The sequence below is a fragment of the Neolamprologus multifasciatus genome, chromosome 4 (assembly GCF_963576455.1).
Source record: "Neolamprologus multifasciatus chromosome 4, fNeoMul1.2, whole genome shotgun sequence".
NCBI lineage: Eukaryota > Metazoa > Chordata > Actinopteri > Cichliformes > Cichlidae > Neolamprologus > Neolamprologus multifasciatus.
In genome coordinates this window covers 4877163-4900003 of record NC_140442.1, presented here as the reverse complement: position 1 = coordinate 4900003, position 22841 = coordinate 4877163, and the positions used below count along the sequence as shown (strand labels likewise).

The 22841-nt window shown below is 39.8% G+C and overlaps 1 protein-coding gene across 2 annotated transcripts; it reads right to left on the bottom strand.

Moving 5' to 3' along the window:
• Nucleotides 1-522: 522 nt before the first annotated feature.
• On the bottom strand, nucleotides 523-21813 carry LOC146519560 (protein kinase C and casein kinase substrate in neurons protein 3). Of its 2 annotated transcripts, none has more exons than XM_085157650.1 (10): nucleotides 21407-21813; nucleotides 18785-18852; nucleotides 12192-12348; nucleotides 11823-12058; nucleotides 8871-9026; nucleotides 7337-7512; nucleotides 6261-6381; nucleotides 6109-6179; nucleotides 5931-6010; nucleotides 523-4506 (listed from the first exon to the last, which is right to left on the bottom strand). In XM_085157650.1, the coding sequence occupies exons 2-10, from the start codon at nucleotides 18842-18844 to the stop codon at nucleotides 4397-4399; spliced, it is 1167 nt and encodes a 388-aa protein (XP_085013776.1). In that variant the 5' UTR covers nucleotides 18845-18852; nucleotides 21407-21813; the 3' UTR covers nucleotides 523-4396. The 2 variants fall into 2 exon arrangements, with proteins under 2 accessions (XP_085013776.1, XP_085013774.1); XM_085157648.1 differs by lacking the exon at nucleotides 21407-21813 and adding an exon at nucleotides 20976-21378.
• Between the last annotated feature and the right edge of the window lie 1028 nt (nucleotides 21814-22841).

The window sequence follows — 22841 nt, the reverse complement described above, 5'->3', positions numbered from 1 at the left end:
GTGTGTATTTGCTGCAAGCAACCAAACTGTCATCAGGTATGAACGCAGAAGGAAATTCCTACTAGGGTGACATCATTATCTCCATTACTGCTATGGAAACAGACACGCCACTATCCTCCCCTGCTTGTATTCAAGGCAAAACAGAGTGTAACAATGCTCAGTCTTATCATTTTCACTTTTTGCTATTGGCTAGCTTAAACATAAACATCAGGGTGAGGTCGTTTTCTTGGCTGGCGGCCATGAGCTGACGTAAGAATACATCTGACGCTGCAGAGGAGTCATCGAGATAAAGAGCAGCGTTTGACCTGGACACGGCTCTCTTGACATGGACACAAGAGTTAAAAATGACTGTGTGAGTGTGTGTGTGTACATGTAATAACATCCACAGGGAGGACTGTGGGACTCCAGGGGGTGATGTCATAGTGATTCATAATTCTCACACACACACACACACTGAATAATGACTCTTTTTCTCTGTCTCACACAACACACACTTTCCATCCCACATCTAATAACACTTCCTTTGTTTGTGTAACAGGTTCGGGTTTTATTTTAAAAAGTCAGGGGATTTGAAAGGTCATACATTTACATTTACATGACAAAGAATGACACACAGCAACAGCACATATAGAGATACTATAATAGGCAAACCCAGTTCCTCACTTTGGTAAAGATGCTCTCTGTGATGGGTACAATCTAATAACAGAAGATTAGATATTACAGACAGAAAGACTAACTGTTCCCCAGGAGTTACCCAGAAGGAACAGTGTGACATGCTAAGAAATATTACTATTCCCCATTACATTTTCTCCTTTTCTAAAAGCAACTTAATGCTTTTAGTCCTACAGCAAAGATCATTGTGACCCATAATGACAGATAATAGGGCTCACCTGGAGAAAGACTTCTCCTTTAACTAAAGGTGCAACATCAAAATTTTGAAATTATGAATGGACTTCATCTTTAAGCACTTTTCCTCTTTGATCTTCAAAGGCCTGCATGCACCTCATTTATGATTTTCGTGATAGAGTTGCTAACCAGGAGGGGACTCCGAGGTTCAGTGCAACAGCGATTTCACATCTAAACCTAATATTTTCAATTACTTGTGCTGCAGAGTAGAACAAATTTGAACTTAAAAATAAGGCAGCAGGCAGGTGAGGCGAAAAAAGGCTTTCTTGGAAACAGATTTACTTCTTGTATGCGGGTTGGGTCACATAGCTAGTTGGGCAGTTTTCTGTTCTCTCAATTGCTCTACAGATCTTTACATTTGTATCTGTTTGAAGTTGTGTATATTTATCTGCTAAAATGTTTCCTATAATGAACTTGTCACCTCTGTACCATAGTCGGGTCTTTACCTTACAAAATAAAAAGGGGAATTTGTTGTGATTTGGCGATGTATGATCAAGCTGAACTGAAACTCTCCCACAGTTTTATGGTGTTTTACATGAGGTGGCACATTGATGTGCAAGAGGTAACTGATAGTTGTGTGGAGTCATATGTATGATCCCTGCAATCCATGTATGATTTTTTTTTAACATTGCAGGTTTTTATTTAAATCTACATTGCAATGTTCTTCGCAGATACTTAATGCCCAAAGTGACAATGAAAACAGCTGGAAATCTATCACAGGTAGAGGAATAAGTAGGTATAACAAGCACAAATAGAAACGAAGTAGTCCTGAATAAACATAACGGGGTATTAAATAACCCCACTCAGACATTTTAGTTGCTAAAATAGCTCGGGCCCAGCCTTGCACAATGTCTTCTGTGAAAGGCCACAAGCCACTGGCTGACCTACTATCCCAAAATATGGCTTCTAATGACTGAAAGATGTCCTGTTTATATGCTGTGTGAGTGATAATGAATAACAAAGCGTAGGAATACAAAATTTAGGGAGTGTGTAAGAATATAATGCAATGTATGCTAACAAGGCCCAGCTAGTTTTTCAGCCTTCATTGTATTTTGTAACAAGGAGTGAAAAATAAGTAGGGATGCACCGATACCGATACTGGTGTCGGGTATCGAGGCCGATACTGTAAAATGTGTGCGTACTCATACTCGTAAAAGTTAACCGATACCATGAACCGATACTAAATTATTTCATTAATCAGAGGGTGGCTTGTCATTTCTGTTGTAGTTTTTTAGATTGGCCACTAGGGGGACATCCCGCGCTAAACAGGCACAGGGTTAGGCGAGTGAGACTGGTGGCTCCAGATAAAAAAGAGAAACTGGAGGCTGCTGTAGCTAGGCTAAACAAAATGTCAGCAGTGTGGACCGGAACAACTTTAACTCAGGTTTTGGAAAAGCGATGAAAAATGTCAAGAGAAAATCCACGGGCAGTTAAAATAACAGAGGCTCTGACTCATTTTATTTCTCTGGATGACCAGCCAATGCCGGTCGTGGAAAGCATAGGATTGAACCGTCTTCTCAGCATACTCGAGCCACGATATGAAATTGGACACTCTTAAGTTTATTTTATTCTCAAACCTAATTTGTATTTATTTTATTCCACACAGAAGTGTTTATTTATTATTCTGAAAGCTCGAGACAGTGCCAATAGTTCAGTGATATTTTGTTAAATTACAATGTGGAGACTCTGCAATAATTTAACAGAAGTGCTTATTTTTCACTTGAAATTTTTTTTTGTGGTCATTTTTATTACGATTTTATTTTTTATCGGCAGAGAATAAAATAAAACCTGTTTTCCAATTCATTGCATTTGTGTGTGTGTGGTAGAAGTATCGGTTTTTGTACTCAGTATCGGCAAGTACTCAGATCCAAGTATGGGTATCGTATCGGTTTGAAAAAATTGGTATCGTTGCATCCCTAAAAATAAGTGTGTTTATAATAACCTGCAGTTTAATATACCTGCTTGTTTTTAATGTAATACGTGTTAACAGACCTCTAACAGTTCAGTTTAGCAGGTACAGTACTGGTGAAGAAATATTACACCATAAACTGTTTCTTAAACTGCAGTGTTATTCCAGCGCAGGGTGTTAAACTTGGACTGACTGATTGGGGTCAGTGGAAACAAACTAGCAATGATCGTGTTGCCTTCACAAAGAGTATATGGCAACCCTGACTGCGAGCATTTCCCTCACTGATGCAGAGGCTGGGCAGAAAAGGACAAGCAATAAGAATTTCAAAATGATGAACAGCTGCAAATTGATAAACAAATTTGAAGCAATATAAAAACATTTAGTTGTGTTTTTAGCCTTGTGGGAAATATTTGGTGATTTAGCTGCTAAGTGTGTCTGTTTGTCTGCTGTAGCTGGTGCTGCTAAGGTCACATTGAGTGGACTTTAAGAGCATTTTCTCAGCTTGAGTAAGCGTGAACCAAAACTGTAAAGCTGTGAGCCCGAAAGAGTAAAACCAGCGAGGTGAAATATTAAGATATTCTCTGGATTCTCTTCTGGGTTTGCCACTGGGTTCAATCTCTATCACATACAAATAGTCAAGCAATAAATTCTTAATAGGAAAATAGTGATGAAAGCTGATTTAAGTCAACTCGGTACGAACTAAGACAGCATTGGACTTTGTGGGGTGTGAGTGGATGCTGGTGTGGGTAACACAGCTTCACTGTTGGCTAACTGAGGGCTATACAGGATTCCTAATGACTTTCTGTTCCTTTAAACCACAAAAACAGAAGAGAAATACAGTCGACATGGTTTTCTGCATCTATTAGGCTGACTCCAACTGTACGGCTGCTTCGGAATAATTATAATCACAGTTTTAGCAACGCTTTCTTCATATATTGTGAGGCTTTGTGAGCATTTTAATCGCATGAGGCTTAAAAAACAGCTTAAAGAAAATAGCAGTCCCACACACATTTTATTCAGGGGATAAGCCAAGGGGTGGCAGGGGATGGCTGCTGTAGACTAGCCCTGTGGCCACCCCACATAACCAATAATGACACCTGTTAAAGGGCTATGTACAAACATACTCATACATTCTCTGACCTGCAGTGATTTTCCATGCAGGAAAAATAAAAATCCATGTGACGATGGATGTAATGGTCTTAGCTCGGCCACCCCTTTAAAATGTTCTGGCTACATCACTGACTCCAGCACCAAATAACTGTGCACCGTTATACTCCAGCATGTTATTTCTTTCTTTACATTAAAGCATTGTTTATTTATATGGCTTCAATACAAGTGGTCTACGCATAGTGTGTATATTAAAACATATATCAAAAGTCCTTCAAGAGACTACAAACCTGGGCACTTTTAAAAATCTCTGTATGTGAAAATCTCCATCGTCTTGTGCTGACTCGCTTCTTTGGCTAACAGCTACTTTATGTGGACTTTTACAGCGCTGATTTTCTGTTTTTAGACGTTTATATATTTACTCAGGCTGTCATGGGGTATTTGATATAACAAAGATCTTTCACATTCAGGTAACTACACCACCTCCACGTAGTTGGCTGGGTAAAGCCCCTCCCACCCATCATCCTTCTTCCCTCGACACCATCCTTGGTCGTCCTCATCCTCGATCTTTAGAAACTCTTCACCTGGAGGGAGGAGGGGAAAATTAATTTCTGTATTTGTTTTTTAAAACTATTGCAACAATTTTTAAAACATCTATTCAATTCAATTCAGTATTATTTATATAGCCAAATCACAACAACAGTCACCTCAAGGCGCTATATATTGTAAGGTAGACCCTACAATAACACATACAGAGGAAAAACCCAAAAATCATATGACCCCCTATGAGCACTTTGGCGACAGTGGGAAGGAAAAACTCATTTTTAACAGGAAGAAACCTCTGGCAGAACCAGGCTCAGGGAGGGGCGGGGCGGGGCTATCTGCTGCAAACAGTTGGGGTGAGCGAAGCCCTATAACCCTTATATTTGTTTTGTCAGGCCAGCAACCATAAAAAAGAGCCTATAACAGCTCAAGTGTAAATTTTATTTAACTGTAAAATCAATGATTCAAACCATTCTTCTTAGTAATTTCATGTAATAATAGTCGTAGTATATAAAGCTGTATAGGGGTGCTTTCAGCAAGTAAGGCACCAAAGTGCAGTTTCTCTAACGGCCACTTGAGGCAGCCTTCAAAAGCTAATACCCAAAGATTCATCGATAAAGTTGCAATCCATACATAAATATGTTTCTAGCTTTATTTTCAAGCTGATATACTAAAGTCCAGAGAAGGCAAGATGGGTAAATAAGGGCAACTAATCAAAATGTACAAAAGCTATCAAATAATCTGGGAAAACTTATAGAGTAACAAAAAAAAGAGGAAGACCCTTGGGATTGAGACACAGATGAAAAGAATCACTAAAGGAAAAAGGAAAAATAATGCAAGACAATATATAAAAAGAAAACAACCAAAAGACACACTAAAAGCAGACCAGACCTGAAAAATGTGGTGCAGACACCAACAGAAAGATGAGATAGGAAGAGAAAGGAACTGCAAAGTATAACTGCAACGAATAGCAACCAATAGCAACCAAGACATGAAACAAAACAATGCTGAAACTCATTACCAGAATAATCGTGAACTAGAAATGTAATGTAGCCATGTGGCCTCTTTGAATGACAGCTTCAGGTCACTGAGAAAAGCTTTTCTGCTGTTGACCTTATAGGATGCAAAAACCTAACAAAGAAGGTCAGTTCTGACTGGCTACCCCATTGGAATTGAAAGTTTGTGAGCCAATGAGTGTGCGGTTTCATATGACAGCTAATCCTCCACTTTGAAATATGGTATGGACTTAATTTTGTATTCAGTGTGAGCCAGAATGTGTGGCTGAGTCTATACACTAGGCAGGAAAGTGTTTATGTGAGCCCTGCGCCCTCTCCTCCAAATATGGTCCACATTCTGTCTCCAAAAACATGACTGCAGCCTTCAAGACAAAGCTGAGGCTTCAAAATATGAATATACAGAGAAGCGGCTGAGTTCACAGTGACGTCATTCATCTTGCAGTGTTTACCTGCTTTAAAGGACAGCTCATCTGTCTCCTGGCCGACGTAATCATACAGAGCTCTTACTCTCACTCCCCCGATCATCACGCTAGCAGTGGAAAAGAGAGAAGAAAGAGATTAATCTTTGTTTGCTTCAAAAAAAAGCTCGACAACATTAACAGATCCCGTTCGGAATAATATCCTCACCTCTTCTCTATTGTTCCTGATTTTTCCACTTCTTTTTTCCCTCTTTTGCTTTTCTTTTCAGGTGTCCATTCCTGAAAAAACATTGGAATATAAGTAACATAAATAAAGTGCACAGAGTTAAACTTAAAATGCTGGAAAATAAAGGGAAATACCTGGAAGTGAGGCCAGTCAGTTGGCATGCCCGGGCCGTGGGTGTTTTTCCACCAGCGAAGGTCTTCTTGCTCATCGATGGCCATCAGTGTGTTGTGGAGCTCATTGTACACGGCCCGCACACTAAATGCCGAGAGATAAACACAAAAATCTCAAATTTGATTTTAATCTATGCTGATCCGTTCCTAAAATTTTGCTGGAAGAGATCATCTCTCCTCTAATAATCCTACTTATCAAAAACAGTCGTGCTGTCTCGTGTGGATTTTGAATATTTTCCACGGTCAAAGGAGCTTGCAAAGAAAAGCGTCTGGACTTCTTTAAGTTGCTTGAAGACGTTTCACCTCTCATCCGAGAAGTTCTGAGGTAGAACTGAAGAAGCTTCTCGGATGAGAGGTGAAACGTCTTCAAGCAACTTAAAGAAGTCCAGACGCTTTTCTTTGCAAGCTCCTTTGACTACAATGACCTGGATGACTGAGAATCTTCACAGACATATTTTCCACAGCTCTCACATTTAGCTTCAGAGAGGTTCACACTGCTGGAAATACCCTGTGTCCTTTAGGTATAGTATGCCTCATAGTACTTAATAAACACCATGCTATAAGAAACCCAATGATCTGGAATATATGTTACAAATTTTATGTGTACTCTGGATACTGATGGTTACATAATTAAAAACATACTTAATTCACTTACACTGCAATCCGGGACACTTTAAGTTAAGTGTTCCCCCCAAATTAAGCAGATTAATAGTGTATATAATTTCCCTCCTCTCCCTGTGGCTTTGGCTCATTTTTATAAAGTAATTAAGTTGCCATCGTATCCAGTATTTCCTTTATTAGAGTAGAAGAGAGTCGGTGATGTGATAAAATGTAGTGGTATAGCTTTTAATTAGAGGTAAATTAAGTCAAATTATTGATTTCAACATACTTAACTCTAAAGACAGCCCGACACAAGCTGCAGGGTTCACACATAAGACGAATCTGTGCTACTTGTTTAATCAAATACATCAATCCTCTAATCAGCAGCGGCAGCAGCACCTTTTCTCAACACCGCACGCGTACAAAGCGCCGTGCTTCACCTCTCATTGTTGGTAATGTCCAGGTGTTTGTGGATGGAGAGGAAAGCCTGTTTGAGAAATACAATCCTCTTGCGCTCCTCCTCCTGCGATTGGTCAAAGACGGACTCCATCTCCTCCATGTAGCGAGGAGCGTAGTTGTTCACCTCCTCCAGGACCTTCTCGTAGCGGGCACGGACCTGAAAGTATTTCAAACCAAATTGGCAAATAAAACTCGAGCGGTGGAAATCTAACTATCAAAAAAGCAAAACAAAAATTGTATTAAATGTGTGTCGAATGTCTTACACAAAACTTTTCATCCCACTAAAAACATGCGAAACAAAGAACTCTGGGAAAACGGTCTTCTAAAAACAACCTTTGATAAGCTGAAGCTAGCTCGCCAAGATAAACAAAACCATTTCAAAATGATTTCACCAGGTTCAGTCAGGAGATTAACTGATATAAAAATATTAACAAAGCGAAAAATTGCAACATTTAACCTCCCATAGGCTATACAGTCATAACTGGTAATGAATTTTAACTTGAAGTAGAAGTTGAAGTAGACATTATTCACAGTACAACAGCAGAAACCACGTCATAAACTATGAAATATGAAGATGACTGATTTAAACCACACGAAACATTTCCAGCACTCTTGCACTCCTTGGTCGCTCCACTCGGTCCCGTTTGTATAATTTGACTGTTTTCTGTGGTACTCTGGAGACTAACTATGCTGCTGATTGGTGCTGGCACCTGTCCGTCATCCTGCCTTCCTCAATTGTTTGCTCCTTCTGTGTTTTACCTGCTGCCACTTTGATTCATCTGGCGCTGTACTCCAACCGCAGCGGGGCTAATTATTGCAGCTGCTTTAAAAGGGGCTGTCAGGCCAGGGAGCAGTCTTTTCCATGTTTGGAATGGTTACTTGGACTTTGGTCACGTAATTTATAGTGAAGGGTTTACGCCTGATAGGTACTGATTCATTAACCTGCTTGTTTTGCTCTCCACTTGGGGGATTTGTAAATTAGGAAAGGTAACAGTACTTGTATTATTGTTCACCACACAGTTAGATTCCTTTTATTAGAGATAGTAGTAATGAGGGTCTTTCTTTTCTCTCTAACGTTTGCTTTGGACAGGCTAGTAAGACGTGTAATTAATTTCTTTGCTTTTGATAACTAGAATACTGATATTACATACTTAGCATGTGGAGTTGCATCCACATGTCCTCTGATTTATTAGTTTAAAACCATAAACTACTTAACAGTCACTAAACCTTTTCCCTGTGGCTTTCTCCTGGTAAACCAGGATTGTAACAGGCACCCTTCCACCGAGCATCAGTGGTAAGGTACGGATCTACTCATATTCCAAAGTGAGATTCCTTAACTCATCATTCATGCTTCACCTGTTTTAATTAATTAATAATTATGCAATGGGTTTTTTTTTATGCTCCGTGGCCAGAAACTCCACAGTGCACGTAAGACAAAACTTACAGAAAGTTCAAGAAAACAAAATTAAAATAATAATTTAAACAAATAAGAAAGCAGTGACATGTGGTATGCACCTTCTCGGCCTCCTGTTGAGCCACTTCTCTCTCCTCCTGGATCTTCTTCTGTTTGTCTATGGAGACGTCCGGGTTTCCCTGAGCGTGTGCCTCTCGCTCTCTGGCTACCTGCTCTTTGCGGCTCACTTTATGGTATGCTCTTCTTGCTTTATCCAGCTGTGGATGCAAACCAAAGCACAGACTGACTATGTGGAGTCAATGCACAATAGATAGGGATAAAAATACACCGATTACACTAACACCAGGAATCATACAATTCACTTACAGGCACTTCAGAGGCACTTAAGCTAAGATGCACCTGACTCTGAAAAGCACATTACTGAATAAATTCATTTTGAAATAGCAGCGCATTAGCTTCCTGTTTTCTAAATATAGTATTTAAATTGAGGCCATTTACTCAATGAGAAACCATCTGCGATGCCACAGTCACTTCTAGTACATATGAAAAATTGATCCCCTAAGGCATAAGTGTCAAACTCTGGCCCGCGGGCCAAATTGGGCCCGCAGCCTAATTACATTTGGCCCGTGAAGCCATACCAAATTACTATTAGAACTGGCCTACTGGTATTATAAAGCTAATATATATATATATATATATATATATATATATATATATATATATATATATATATATATATTGTTTAGTATTAAGCTTTGCTTGTTCCATATTCAGTTTTTCAGCAAAACTTGTTTGACTCCATAAGAAAAGATTCATTCTTTTATCTGGAGGAAGATTTTTTTTTCAATAAATATTAATGTTAGCCCGCGACTTTGTTCCAGTTTTGAATTTTGGCCCACTGTGTATTTGAGTTTGACACCCCTGCCCTAAGGGCTCGTCTTTTGAGGCAAAATTATATTTTTGATGCATGTCCCTTGCTGCTCGTATTTCACAGTAAGGTACAGATTCAAGTGGCTCATTGCATCAGAACACAAACACTCTTGAGAACTGGGTTTCTGGCACTGGCACAAAATAAGGCTTGGGAATGTCACAGAGAAAAGGCTCCCAGAAGCGAACATTAAAATGTCATGATGACCAGAGCTGTCCGGAGTGGAGCTGTGAAGTCATGGACTGTATATAAAAGATGTATTGATGCCCTCTAGTGGTTACAGAGACTTTACATGGACTCCACTAGCACTAAGCTAGCACTCCAGAGTAAACCTCCAGAGAAGCTAAGCAAAATGAAGTTAAGCAGGAAGTAGCAAAAACTGTAGTTCCTCTGGTGACCACTTGAGGCTGGCTTCACGAGACTGAGTGAATCTCCACAGACTTCCATGTTAAAATGTTCAACTAATAGTCTGTGTTGCACCCAGTGTTGCCAACTTAGCGACTTTGTCGCTATATTTAGCGAGTTTTCAGACCCCCTAAAAAAAGACGTGAAAGACATTACAAAAAACAATAATTGCTAAAAGAAATTTAATTTGTAGTTCTAAATAAATTCTAAATGCATTTAGGACGTTTTTTGCTCACTTTATGTCTCGTCCATGATGTTATTTCTCTCTCCAGCAGCGTAGGTTACAATTACATTAGCATGACCAATTATGCAAATTAGGTGATGACATCATTTAGCGACTTCTAGCGACTTTTAGGACAACCAATAGCGATTTTCCTTACTGAGGAGTTGGCAACACTGGTTGCACCTGGGTAGTTTATCAGTTTATGAATGCAACTTGCTAACCAAACATGCTAGTGTTCACTGATTACTTAGCCCCCTTTTACTCATATAAAGTGCAACAACAACATGGCGGCTGACATTATGGCTTCAAAATGCAGAGTTCAAAACCAATGTGTAATGTCAAGATGGCTACATCCTCATTTTATATATTATCAACGGTTACACTGCTAATAAAACGTGTGTAGCCTCTCAGGTCTGATAAATGAAGCTAATGTGGTTGCTAAATCTTTAGAAATCTAAAACAAAAACACATGACTTCAACCTCTCTGATCACTTTGGCGTTTTAACCACTAGAAAAACGGAAATAAATTGCAAAAAAATTATTAGCTACGTTTTTCTTTAGGAACAGGTGTATTGCTGCTGGAGCGCGTGAACTACACTCCACTTTTATCTCTCAAAATCAGGAAGTAAAATATTGCATCTTATTTCATTAAAGCTTATTTCATTTATTATTTCAAAGCTTATTTCATTAAAGATTTCATTAAATGAGAATTATTTCAAAATGGTAAAAGGTAAATGGACTGGTTCTTAAATAGCGCTTTTCTACTCTTCTGAGCACTCAAAGCGCTTTACACAACTTGTGCATTCACCCATTCACACAAGCACATTTTTCTAGGTGCTTTCTTAGTAACATTCATACACATTCGCACTCCGATGGATGCATCGGAGAGCAACATGGGGTTAGTATCTTGCCCAAGGATATTTGGCATGCAGACAAGGAGCAGCCTACGATCGAACCACCGACCTTCTGGTTAGTGGCTGATCTGCTCTGCCACCTGAGCTACAGCCAAATGGTCAAAATGTTGATTGAGTAACAATGTGAGTGAGTAAGATGGTAGCGGTCTTCAAAAGCCTCCAGGCTGCAAGTTTATTGTTAATTTACATATCAGTAAAAACAAATTCTTTATTTTTTAAGACTGAATTTGCGAAGAGCTTAATTAAATGTAAAATAATACTGTACGTGTTGAAACTGCTTCTAAAACAAAGTGCTCAAAGAGGCAAAAAGCATGTGTGCAGAAAAAAGAATAATAAGAACATATTGTTCAAAGATTATCCCAATCAAAGCAGTGTGACAAATAACAGCTGCCACAAGCGCCAAGACAAACTGTACTTTAGTGGCTGCCTCAGTATGTAATTTATTGCTTCACAACATACTAAACTAACTTTAATGTGGCATTTTATATCTTTGTACGCAGCTCAGTGACTGAGATCAGACAAAAGCTTTTAATTAATATGACGATGTGTAACTACCATAAACAAATCTGGAAAAAAATTGGACCTTTTTAAGTCGTTTGGCCCACGGCTTCTGAGCACGTGCAAACCCCGTCTCAATGTCGTGGGACTCCTTGAAACCCCCAAATAACTTCTTGTGGAAGGTGTCCTTCTGCCAGGTCCTGACCCGGTCCCCATCCTCCGACACCAGGGAGCGACAGATGGTGGCGTGTAGGGCGGCAAGCCTGTCGGCGGAGGACAGAAAACACTGCCAAGCCTTCATAAGAGAGCCGTATAGAGGACCTGAGGGAGGGAGGGAGGAGGAGAAGATGACACACCATTAAAATTACTGTTGTATTTCAGTAATAATTGGGACATGATTTTGAAATAAGTTCATTTCCACGTTCATCATATGTGTTGCGGTTACTGATCTTACTAGAGTCCACCACCGGCTTCCACTTGTTGCTCCATTCACTGAGCTGCTGGGCGTACTGCCTCTCCACGCGCGCTCTCTCTTGGAAACACGCCACTATGTCATTACAGGCCTGGAAAGCATCTTCTGTTCGCTTCGCAGTGGGCTGATAGTTCCCAGGCTGCCAGGACACAAAGAGAGAGGAAGATTTGCTTTCCACATCATAAACACATGAAGGTTAAATTGATTTGATGCTTTAAACTCTAAAGTCTTTTAATTTTTTGGCTTTAAAAAGTTAGAAGTTAACAAAAAATGTTCCAGTGTTCAGTGATTCAGTTTCTTTTCTTTAATTTTATTATTTCAGTGCCAGAGAATCCAAAACGGTACATTTGTTCAGTGTATTCTTGGAAATATGGAAACCCAAAACTGAATAACACAAACAAAAAGATTACTCCAACTGGTATTACAAGCACACTGCTACTGTTGCTTGTTACTACTACTGCTTCTTATTTGCAATACCAGTAACATATTAAAAATAGACTAATATTATAAGCAGAAATATTAGGGCAAATATCCACAGCCTGAAGCTTCGTTTTTTATAGTAACTCAGCTTTGTTGTTTAGATGACTCAAAGCAGATCTATTATGGTCATTTCCAGCGCCATGTTTTTAATCTCAGGCTCTACTAGAGTAGCTTAGTATGGGTCACAGTTTAAAATAATCCTTATTTAACCTATGATGGATCTTGGTGCAGACCCTCAGTAAATCCTGTGTCCACCCCCTTCCCTTTAACCTAGCCGTCTTCTGATTGGCTGCCCCTCGTAAACAGAAGGTTTGAACAGCAAGTCATTTTGTCCTCAAGAAAAGGGAATTCAAATCCTTGTCTAAATTGTAAATAAAATGCCGCATATTTTAAGGGTAACTGTTTAATAGTTTAATAGTTTAATTATTTATATAGCACATTTAATTACAACAAGAGCGTTGACCAAAGTGCTGTACAAGAATACAACATACCTAATAAAACAACTTAGAGTATTAAAAGCAAACACCAAATATGAATTAACAGATAACTCTCATGCTGTATTAAAAGCTAGTAAATAAAAATGCGTTTTAAGATAAGATTTAAAAAGATTGACAGTGGGAGCCTGTCTGATGTGTAGGGGTAAATTATTCCACAGCTTGGGCGCTACGGCTGCAAATGCTCGATCACCTCTATGAACCAGCCTCGACCTTGGTACAGCTAAGAGCAAAAGATCACTTGATCTAAGAGATCTAAGGGGGGTATAAGTCTGCAGGAGTTCAGATAAATACCCGGGAGCCTGTCCATTCAGGGCTTTGTAAGTCAACAATAAAATTTTAAAATTAATTCTGAAGCAGACTATGTTTAACTACATTTAGTACAGTTTAAACCCTTAAACCCTTGAATGGAGCCGTGGATCCTGCATGTTCAAACCTTACTGCACACTACTAACACATCAGAAGCAATTTTCCTGGCAACAACTAATAATCTATACTCAAAATGAGATTTGATTGCAATACTGTGGAAGCTCATTGAGAAGATTGAGCCCTCTCTTAACTGTTCCCTTAATATGCGACTGCTCTCAGGAACTGCAAACAAAGCTCCAACACATCTAAAGCTCATCAAAAGCTCACTAACTACATTTTGTGTTTAAAACAATGATTTGTTTTAATGGTTTTGTGCCAGATTATTTGTTAGCCAGAAACTGTAACTTTCTGGAGGTTTGCTGTCAGTTGCTTCAGCTTTCTGCAATGCTAAGCAGACTCCAGCTGCACACATTCACTCTACATGTGTATAGTAAATATATATAGTATTGATTTCATTCAGTTAGACTTTTACATGGGTGTGTTTCTCTAAATGATCCTCTAAATCATTGTCATAATGACGTCTTACTAAGTTCCACTGAATGATGCACAGTACCAGCAGCTAAATGAAATGCACCCATTACCGTCTTCCTGTTAATCGTGTTGTGCAGACGTTGGCTGCAGTTAAATCTGGGGTACAGCAGAGGGTGCTACCAAGGATAAGAGTGAATTGAGCTAAACAGCTAAAAGAATTATTTCCACATGCTTCTTAATAAAATACCAACATTTTACTTTTCACAAATAATGTATGGAAAACTGTCTGACCAGATGATGACTGCTACGTGAGACTCTTGCTGCTGTTTAATGCATGAAATCAAAATGTTGGATTCAGTAAGTGAAAGCATCCCCGTTGAAACTGAAAGTCCACATAAGCGCGATTTCTTGAATGTTTAGTATTCCTTTGTTTTGTAGTACAAAAAACAAATATTAGGTAGAAATGCTACCCTTCCATCTTAGTCCTTCCACAGCTGTGATGCTGCAGCAGCAATGTAAGGCTAATCCTCCCACGCGCCACGAGTGACACTTCACTGGCACCGAGTTTCCGCTGGTAGCACAAACGCCGGCCACAGTGTGAGGCGCGGTCGAAGCCCGTCCATAAAAAGCCAGACAGAGTGAGGACAAGAGAGCAGCAGAGGCAGGGCCCTAAATGTAAAAACATCTCTGAAGCAAGTGTGTTGTTTGTGGATGTGGAATTTGGAAATCTCTGCAATTTTCCTGGCAGCTGTCATCAGCTCCTTCTCAGCACTGACTCCTACTCTCTTTTTCACTTTCTGTCAGACTCTATCTGGTTGTCGCTGACACATTTAGACAGCTGCTTCAGTGTGATTGTTCGCCATGCTGTTTTAAATTACTTGAGGCATTATAGTTGATGTAAATACCACAAAAAAGTGAACAAGACGTCCCTAAAGCCAATACTTTACCTGTCAAACACACATGTAACTAATAACCTCAATATCGGGGCTCTGGTTACGGGTTTTGTACGTGTTGGCTCACAGACACGGCTTACTTGGATAGCTCCAAGAGACTATAGTAAAACTGTCTGCGTGCTTTCAGTGTGTCATATACTTTTGGATACTGTAACACAGAATACGCTTCTTTACTTATTTTCTTTGGCAAATTCAGTGTAAGATGATAAGCCTCCAGAGTTACAACAACAGCCTTTGCTTCCAACGTCCAAAGTCTGTAATGGGACTCGTAATTAGTAGTTAATTAAATGCAGGGACAACAGAAAGGTCAAACAGTTCAGTTGTTGTTTGTGAAAAGTAGTGCTAGCAGCAAACATGAAACAAATATGCAGTTTTTTGCTTCGGGTAACTAAAGCAATCAACCGATGCAGAGCATCTTTTTTATAATGTGACATTTTTCTTAACTCATATTCTCTCTTTTTCATTTTAATTGCAAATGATTTGTTTACTAATCCTGCATTTTAATGTTTCTGTTCAAGCGTAATTTAGAGTGCTTCAAAGAGTGCTGCACGTAGAAGGACGAAGAGCCTGAATGTAAAAGTTTTTCATTGTCTGTATTAACACCCTTCAAAAAAAGCAATCAGTGTGCCTTTAATGAAACACTGTAGTTTTAAATACTTTAATCACGAGCACTCGGAGTGTTTCACACAAGCGCCCTCCTCCTTTCTTTCTTTTTGCCTCTGTTGTGGTTTGCACTGACTTTCCTCACTCGTCTGCGAATTAAGCAGAAACAGCTGAGGAATCCAGTTTGAGGCCAGCGGCAACGCTGCAGAGACCCAGTTGGCCAATAACCGAGGCAGATGCAAATCCGCTACTAGAGAATCAGTCCAAGCGGTATCGAAGGAAATGACTAAACTTCTGCTGAAAAAAAATTACCTCTCATATAAATAAATGATCGCATTCAAACTGTTAAAAGCCTGGCGAGTTTTCCTTATAGAAATGCATCAGTGTTAAATGTAGATGAATGGACGGGATGATGAAATTGACGTGTTCCAGATTTTATGTTTCACAACCTGCATATGTGTGTCAAGTTGAAGTATTAGCTGGTAGTAGTGTAGTAGTACCACAGTAGACGCTGCTCTGACGCTTCGTAGCTGTGATAAAGTTTTAAAGTAAATGTATAATAAGTAAAAAGGTAGTGATGGCAATGGCAGTAAGAGTATTAATAAAAGATGAAATGGCATAAAAGAAACATTTCCAGACGATACTCCAAAGTGACTTTACCGCAACTCAAGCAAAGAGCAGATGACAGATTCAGGGAAAGCGAGTAAAAAATGTTTGTTCTAGAAAGGAAAAGAAAGTCTGTTACAAATTAAACTCTTAAATCTTCAGTTTTCTACTTGAAAACAAGTGAAAATGTGTTTGAAATATGTAGTAGCAGACATGCAGGTGTCACAGAATGCCCTTATTTAATATAATAAAGCATATAATAGCATATATAATCCCTTTATATAACTGTGGCAAAGGGGGCGTTAATGTTTTAAAAGGGGCACTGGATCCAGAGACTGTTATCACTATGTATAAAGTTGAGGTGACTTTGCCAATGCAAAACCGAAAAGCTGAAGTTTGCAGTATAATGACAGGCAGGCAGCCTTTGAGCACGGCGGCAGGATGACACAGACGGGAACTGGCCTGGAAACACATCCAGCACAACAGGAGGCTTCCAAATTACAGGAGGGGAGAGATGAAAGTGGGGCAGCCAATCGAGGCCAATGGCAGACAGAGCCAATATTAAAGCGGCAGCACACTCAAATTAGACAGTCAGGCACTCTGAAGTGTTTACAGCCTTAAAATATGGTGGCAAAACTGGGCTATGACTGGCAAACAGAGTGTACGGTAGTTATGGCCGATATGCTGTGTGTACATTTAGGCTTCGGTGAGAGAGATAATGCTTAGGATTTATCTTTTCTGTTTGTGGAAACAGGTCTGTTCTACAGACTGTTTATTTTACGTTTGGTGCTGTGAAATAAAAGCCACTTTTGTATTGTATATAAAAATGCAGCAGAAGGTCTAAACTTGATCCCTGTTTTCCTTTTGTGCTGCAGATTTTATTGTGTACCTCTCTGATGTCTCTGTTTAGTGTGAAGCTGCAGCTTGTTAAATGAGCTCGGCGCTTAGCCTGCAGCCTCGTTATCACTGCACCAGGTAAAGAAACGATCTGGGACACATCCATCATTAATATATCAGCGTGTCCTGAGCGTACTGTTGTTTTCTTATGGATTAAATAAACATGTTAATTAGCGACATCTGGAGATGCTGGTGGAATAAGTGTAACAATGGAATATAACCAAGAACTTTTTAGACTTCTTCTTGATACAGTTTGCACCGAATGGACGTGTAGCCCATTTTGGAGAGGAGGTTTTGAAACAGAAAATATAGTTACATTTTTAGATGATTTTTTAACTTAATGTCTTTCTTTCTTAAGATTTCATTTTGACAGTTTAGCAGGGAAGCGTAGAAATGAAAGAGGAGGAGAGAGAGTGGACTCTGCACTTCAGACATAAGGCAGAGACACCTGCTTAACTGAACCAGCCAAACCAGAACCCTAAGTAAGGCCTTTCTGTCAGTACTGGGAACACTGAGGCACCATGAGATACTTTACAGCACTCGCAGCAGCAGACCCCCTGATAGCAGTCACCTTCAATCACCACAGCCAGCTGCTTTGTGTATACATGTGGACGTTTCTGTTATGGCTCGACTTCTAACATCTGTTTTAGTTGTCATTTGGAAATGTGTGCTTAAGAAAGTGTGTCACGTCCAAAGACAGAAAAAAAAATGGAGAAAGCTTCAAGGTCTGAAAAGTGAAGCCAGCTTGAAGGTGCGTAAACCCGATTTCTTTTTTCATGTCCACCAGGGGGTGATGCCTGTGGCTGCAGACAGACCTCTTGTCCCATATAATTCAATGGCAAGACAGTCCTCAGAGCTGATCTCTGTAAACACTTTTCTGAGTTTATGGGCTCAGTCAATGATTTCAGCCCAAACTGGCTTTAATAATAAAACATAGAATAAAAAAGAATAAAATAAAAAGAATAAAACATTAAATCCATTTTGTTTTAGAAAGGAGGATAATCCAGGATGCGCTCGTCTCATCTTTGTGGTCCTGATGTAAATTCTTAACAAACAAATTAAGATGTATTATCAGAATGCAAGTATTTCAGGTTTCTTTTTTTTTCTCTACAGGGAGCTGCATAGAATTACTTCAGCTGTATTTTCATTTGCTACATACAGGCTGTCACTGCTGCTCCTGAGACTGAATTTCGGCCAGTTATGTTCCACAATGGGATCAACAGGAAGTGAAATGGCTCCCATAGTTCTAAGGCTAGCTGGTGGCAAGATATTAAGTATATATATCAAACTGTTCTGTTAAGTCTCATGCAAAAAAAAAGAGCACAAAAAAACAAAGAAAATAACTTTCTGTGAAAGCATTAAGTGAAATTTTTATAGGAAAAAACATTTTTTATTTGGTCCCCAGACTCAGTCCAGACAAACACATAGAATAAGTCAATGAGAGCTGTGTTAAATCCTTGCGAGGCGGTTCGGAGAGTAACTATTCATACTTAAAAATGAAAACACAGCCTTGTTTAGAAAGTCGTGTTGCCTGAACGACAAAACTCTGGACTGTTTTGGCTGCATGTTCGCTCAGACTTGAGATATGGCGGGGAGCTATCTTGTGTAGTATATCTCCCTGTCCCATCATAAGGTATAAACATGTAAACACACAAAGCCAGAGCCCCGCACACACACACACACACACGCAGAGTACACATACCATCCAGAAGCTGCGATTGTAGGCATCCTCAAGGCTGTTTTCTGATGGCAAGGTCGACATCCTGTTTTCTGAGAAAGTAAAGAATATCTGATTAGTTTGGACTATATTTTCTATCATGCTGCCTTTCACTAGGATCTTTATTTAGCTGCCATTATCACCTTTAATTTATTGGCTTCAGATTGTTGCAGCTGCAGTATTTGGGACAAATGTTTGAAATAATTAAGGGACACATTAGCCAAAATTATTTTCAGGTATAAAATGTAGATACTTCATAAAATTTAATCAAAATTTAATTGATCAAACATGCCCCACAGACCTAACATCACTGACACCACTCATGTTATAATGGTTACCTGATAAACTACTGGATAAAACAGGGATTTTACTTTTATAAATTTAAGCTGCAAATATTAATTTAAGCTAATTACCAGTCCACTCTGTTATTTTAAATGTAGTTATTTTTACACATTCACTGTTTTCAAGTCTTTATCTTTTACGTTTATGTATCTATTTAACAATTTCCTTGGTTACTTTTGATGGACTGTTTCTCTGTCTACTGCATTTAGCTATCCCTTTCTCCTTGTTGTGTTTTTCAGTGCTCTTAGTGATAGCTCAGTGGGTCGAGATAACTCTAAATTAAATCAGCGCTTTTATATAATAATGTATTTGATCAAATTACCACTTCCCATAAATCCCTTGGCACCAACATGATTCACCACTGGCACAAGTGCTCCGGGTCGGAAATCAATTCTCTCCTGCTATTTTAGGCTCCATGACATGAAGGCATTTCATATCTGTTCAGATAAATAACTCGTTCAACACATGTCAGGACCAATGTGAGACTATACAGCAGGTGTAACACAGTGACTGAATCAAATATGGAGGCTTTGTACGCCCATCTAAGCGTTGGAAGTCGACGTGTACGGTAAATAGGACCCAGCTGGGATAGTGCAGAAGCTCTGACAACACCAGCAGACATGGACTGTCCTCTCCCAGCATTCCCAGCTTCTGAAACATGAGCTATCCGAAAATAAACAGGGGCTAAGGGTCGGCACATCCTATCACACACTCGTTTTCTTCCCATGCTGGTCGCGCTTTGCTCATTTGATATTGACCCATAAACGTAATCATGCTCTTAGCTGAGCGTTACTTTATGTTCATGTGGCTCTACCTCAAAAAAAGAGAAAGTTTTCCAGTTAAATATTTAAGCACACAGCAGCTTTGCTTCAAATCCTCGAAGCACCCAAAAGCTGAACTCCACCCTGACAGAGCCTTCGTGACTGGCCTGTTTTTCCTGCCTGCAGACATCTCCCCTCACGGCTGCGTTATGCTCACAATTAGATTCAATGATCTTCCCTTAACATCCTGCTGTTCACGGGGCATCACATGCTCCGCTAAGAGAATAATGTCCTGCCTCTTCCTGGCCTCAATCTGCCTCAGTTTGCTTCATCACCACCACTGAGGACTTGTAAATTACACAACCCAGATATCTGCAAGAGTTCATGAAAACAAAGAATACCCTCTCTTTTAACCCTCTTGACCCTGACTTCCTTTCCCTCTTGCTTTCTGGCTTTCCTCAGGGTATGACCGAGTTTCCAGATAAAATGTGGGAGTGGGGGAGCTCCCGTCATGATATTAATTACTGTGACTGCACGGTTTACAACAAACTGTATACTTTTGACTATGTTTTAGAGTTGCAACCACACTACTTTTGTCAGTGTAATAGCAGATTTATGTATAAATCCCTTATAAGCTGGTAGGAAAGTAAAATCTTTAACCTCCATTCTGGGTTAGCTGTGGCTGACTTGTATGCCTCTCCTCAGGTTTATCGACCTTATGCTTCATTTTATGTGTTTAAAAAAAAAGAAAGAAAAGTATGCCGTGCAACTCTGTGTCAACTGGGAATGTTTTGTTAGTGACATACGCCTTTCAACAGTGATTTCATGACTCCTTAAATCGATTTTGAGATCCTCTAAAAATGTGGGACCGGCCTAAAGATTTAAAAACCTCCAGAAATATTTATATAAAGATGAAATAAAGTGATCCCTAGTGTCGTTTCCAGTTAGCTCACTGTGACGTCTGTGGTATTAGTGAGGCATACCCCATTACTTCTTACTTTCTGACTTTAAATAAGCCACAAACTATGCATCACGTGGTTGCTTTTTCACACAAAAAATATACTACTACTTACCGCCTACAAGCACAGATCTATATCCACCATGAATCCTCCAGACTTTCTATAATATATTCGCATGTCAGATATAAAATTAGCTCCCCCCCGATTGATTATCAGTATCTTGCATTAACTCAGACTTCATGGATCTAAAACTCCAACTTCTTCACTTGAAAACCAAACCAGCTGAACCCAGAGCCCGTTCAAGTCCATCTGGAGCTTTGATCCAACCAAACTCTCTCACCCCTGCATGCTGAACGCACTTTTGCACACACGCTCACTCCTCCCTCTGTCCCCGTTTCATCTGTCACATAACTCAACACACACACATTGCATAGAGGAAATATATAGCAACAACTGAACACAGAGCAGAAATAGGAGCGCCGTCACTCCATCTGATCTCACTGAAATGCATCCATTCAGCCATGGCAGGCTAATAGTTTCCTTACCTCTGCACGCTGGGGCCCCTCTCTCATTCACCCCCTGCTCTCTTCTTTTGTTTGCCAAGTTAAAACAGTTTTTTCTTCCCGTCTCCAGTCTGTGTGGAGTCTCTCAGGCTCTTTCCCTCTCTGTCTAGTCTTCTTTATGCTCTTCCTCACTCTCTCCAACTTTGATTTTTCCACCCCCGTTGGACAGTGTTGCTCCTGCTCTTCCCCTTTCTTTGGCCCACTGTTTGTGTCAGATGAGTTGGCTTTTTCCCCCCTCCCTTCCTCCTTCTCCTCTTGCCTCCCTCCCTCAACGTCTCTCACTCTCTCTCCTCCTCCTCTCTCAGTAAAACCGCTGCAGGAAGCGTAGTCCTCTTGTTCTTTGTCAATTATCTACTTTGTCTTTTTCCCTTTCATTTGGTCACTTTACCTCCCTCACACCACTGTTAATGAAGTGTGGCAGAACATTGGTTTGGGGTGTTTCTTTGTGTCTGTGTGTGTGCATCTCTAAGTGAGTCAGACAATAGCTGAGTCACCCAACCAAAGTTTATGTTTGGCATGTGTGTTTGGGAGTTAATAACCCTAGTAACCACCTTTTAGAGTTTCAAAAAGAAGTACAAAGCAGCGTGGCCAGATAAGGAAACTCCATCTCTCTCTCTTTTTGCTCCCCACTGTTTTCCCTTGGGATCATTTGGTAGGCCTGCTTCCACAGCTGGAGGATACATCCGGTGTGTGAGTGTGCATATGTGCATGTTTATGTGTTAAAGGCAGAGCTGTTTGAGTGCAAAGCCCTCTAAAGAAGACTTGCCCGCACTCACATATGCTGCTTTTGGTAACATAAAGCCTCGTGCAGTGCTGAACTCATGAAACTTCTCCTTGCCAGAACATGTCATGTAAATAACTAGACAGCTGTACATTGCAGTGCTTACACACAGCTGCAACCTGCTGTTAGGAGACAGTAATCCTATGCTGGGAGTACTATAATCAAATGTGGAAGCATAGGAGACAGATATCATGACAACACCGTGAGATCCTGTCATTAAAATGATAATAGACAGAAAATGTCAACACCTGACGTCAGATCCCACTCAAACAGTACAATTGTATTCACCATGTGCACTTTATATGTTTAACCCTCAAACAGCCATGATGTTTTAGTGACTAAAATGACCCAGTGTGTTAAAGTTTTATGTTTACGTGCAGTTTCCCTTGTGCAAGACGTATTGCACATATCTGCAACATGGAGTTAAAAAAAAAAACTGTAACACTAAATCACATTTATTTAGGAATCCTTGTCTCTTCTTCTTACAAAGCAAATTTTCTTGTTTCAATAATTCCACAAAATCATACTTTTAAATTTCAGGCATGTTTTCAAGTCTCCTTGCATCATGTTCATCCCAAAATGCAAATGAACTGGTGACTCAGTAACACAGAAGTCAACATAGTCAGGCTGCTTTTT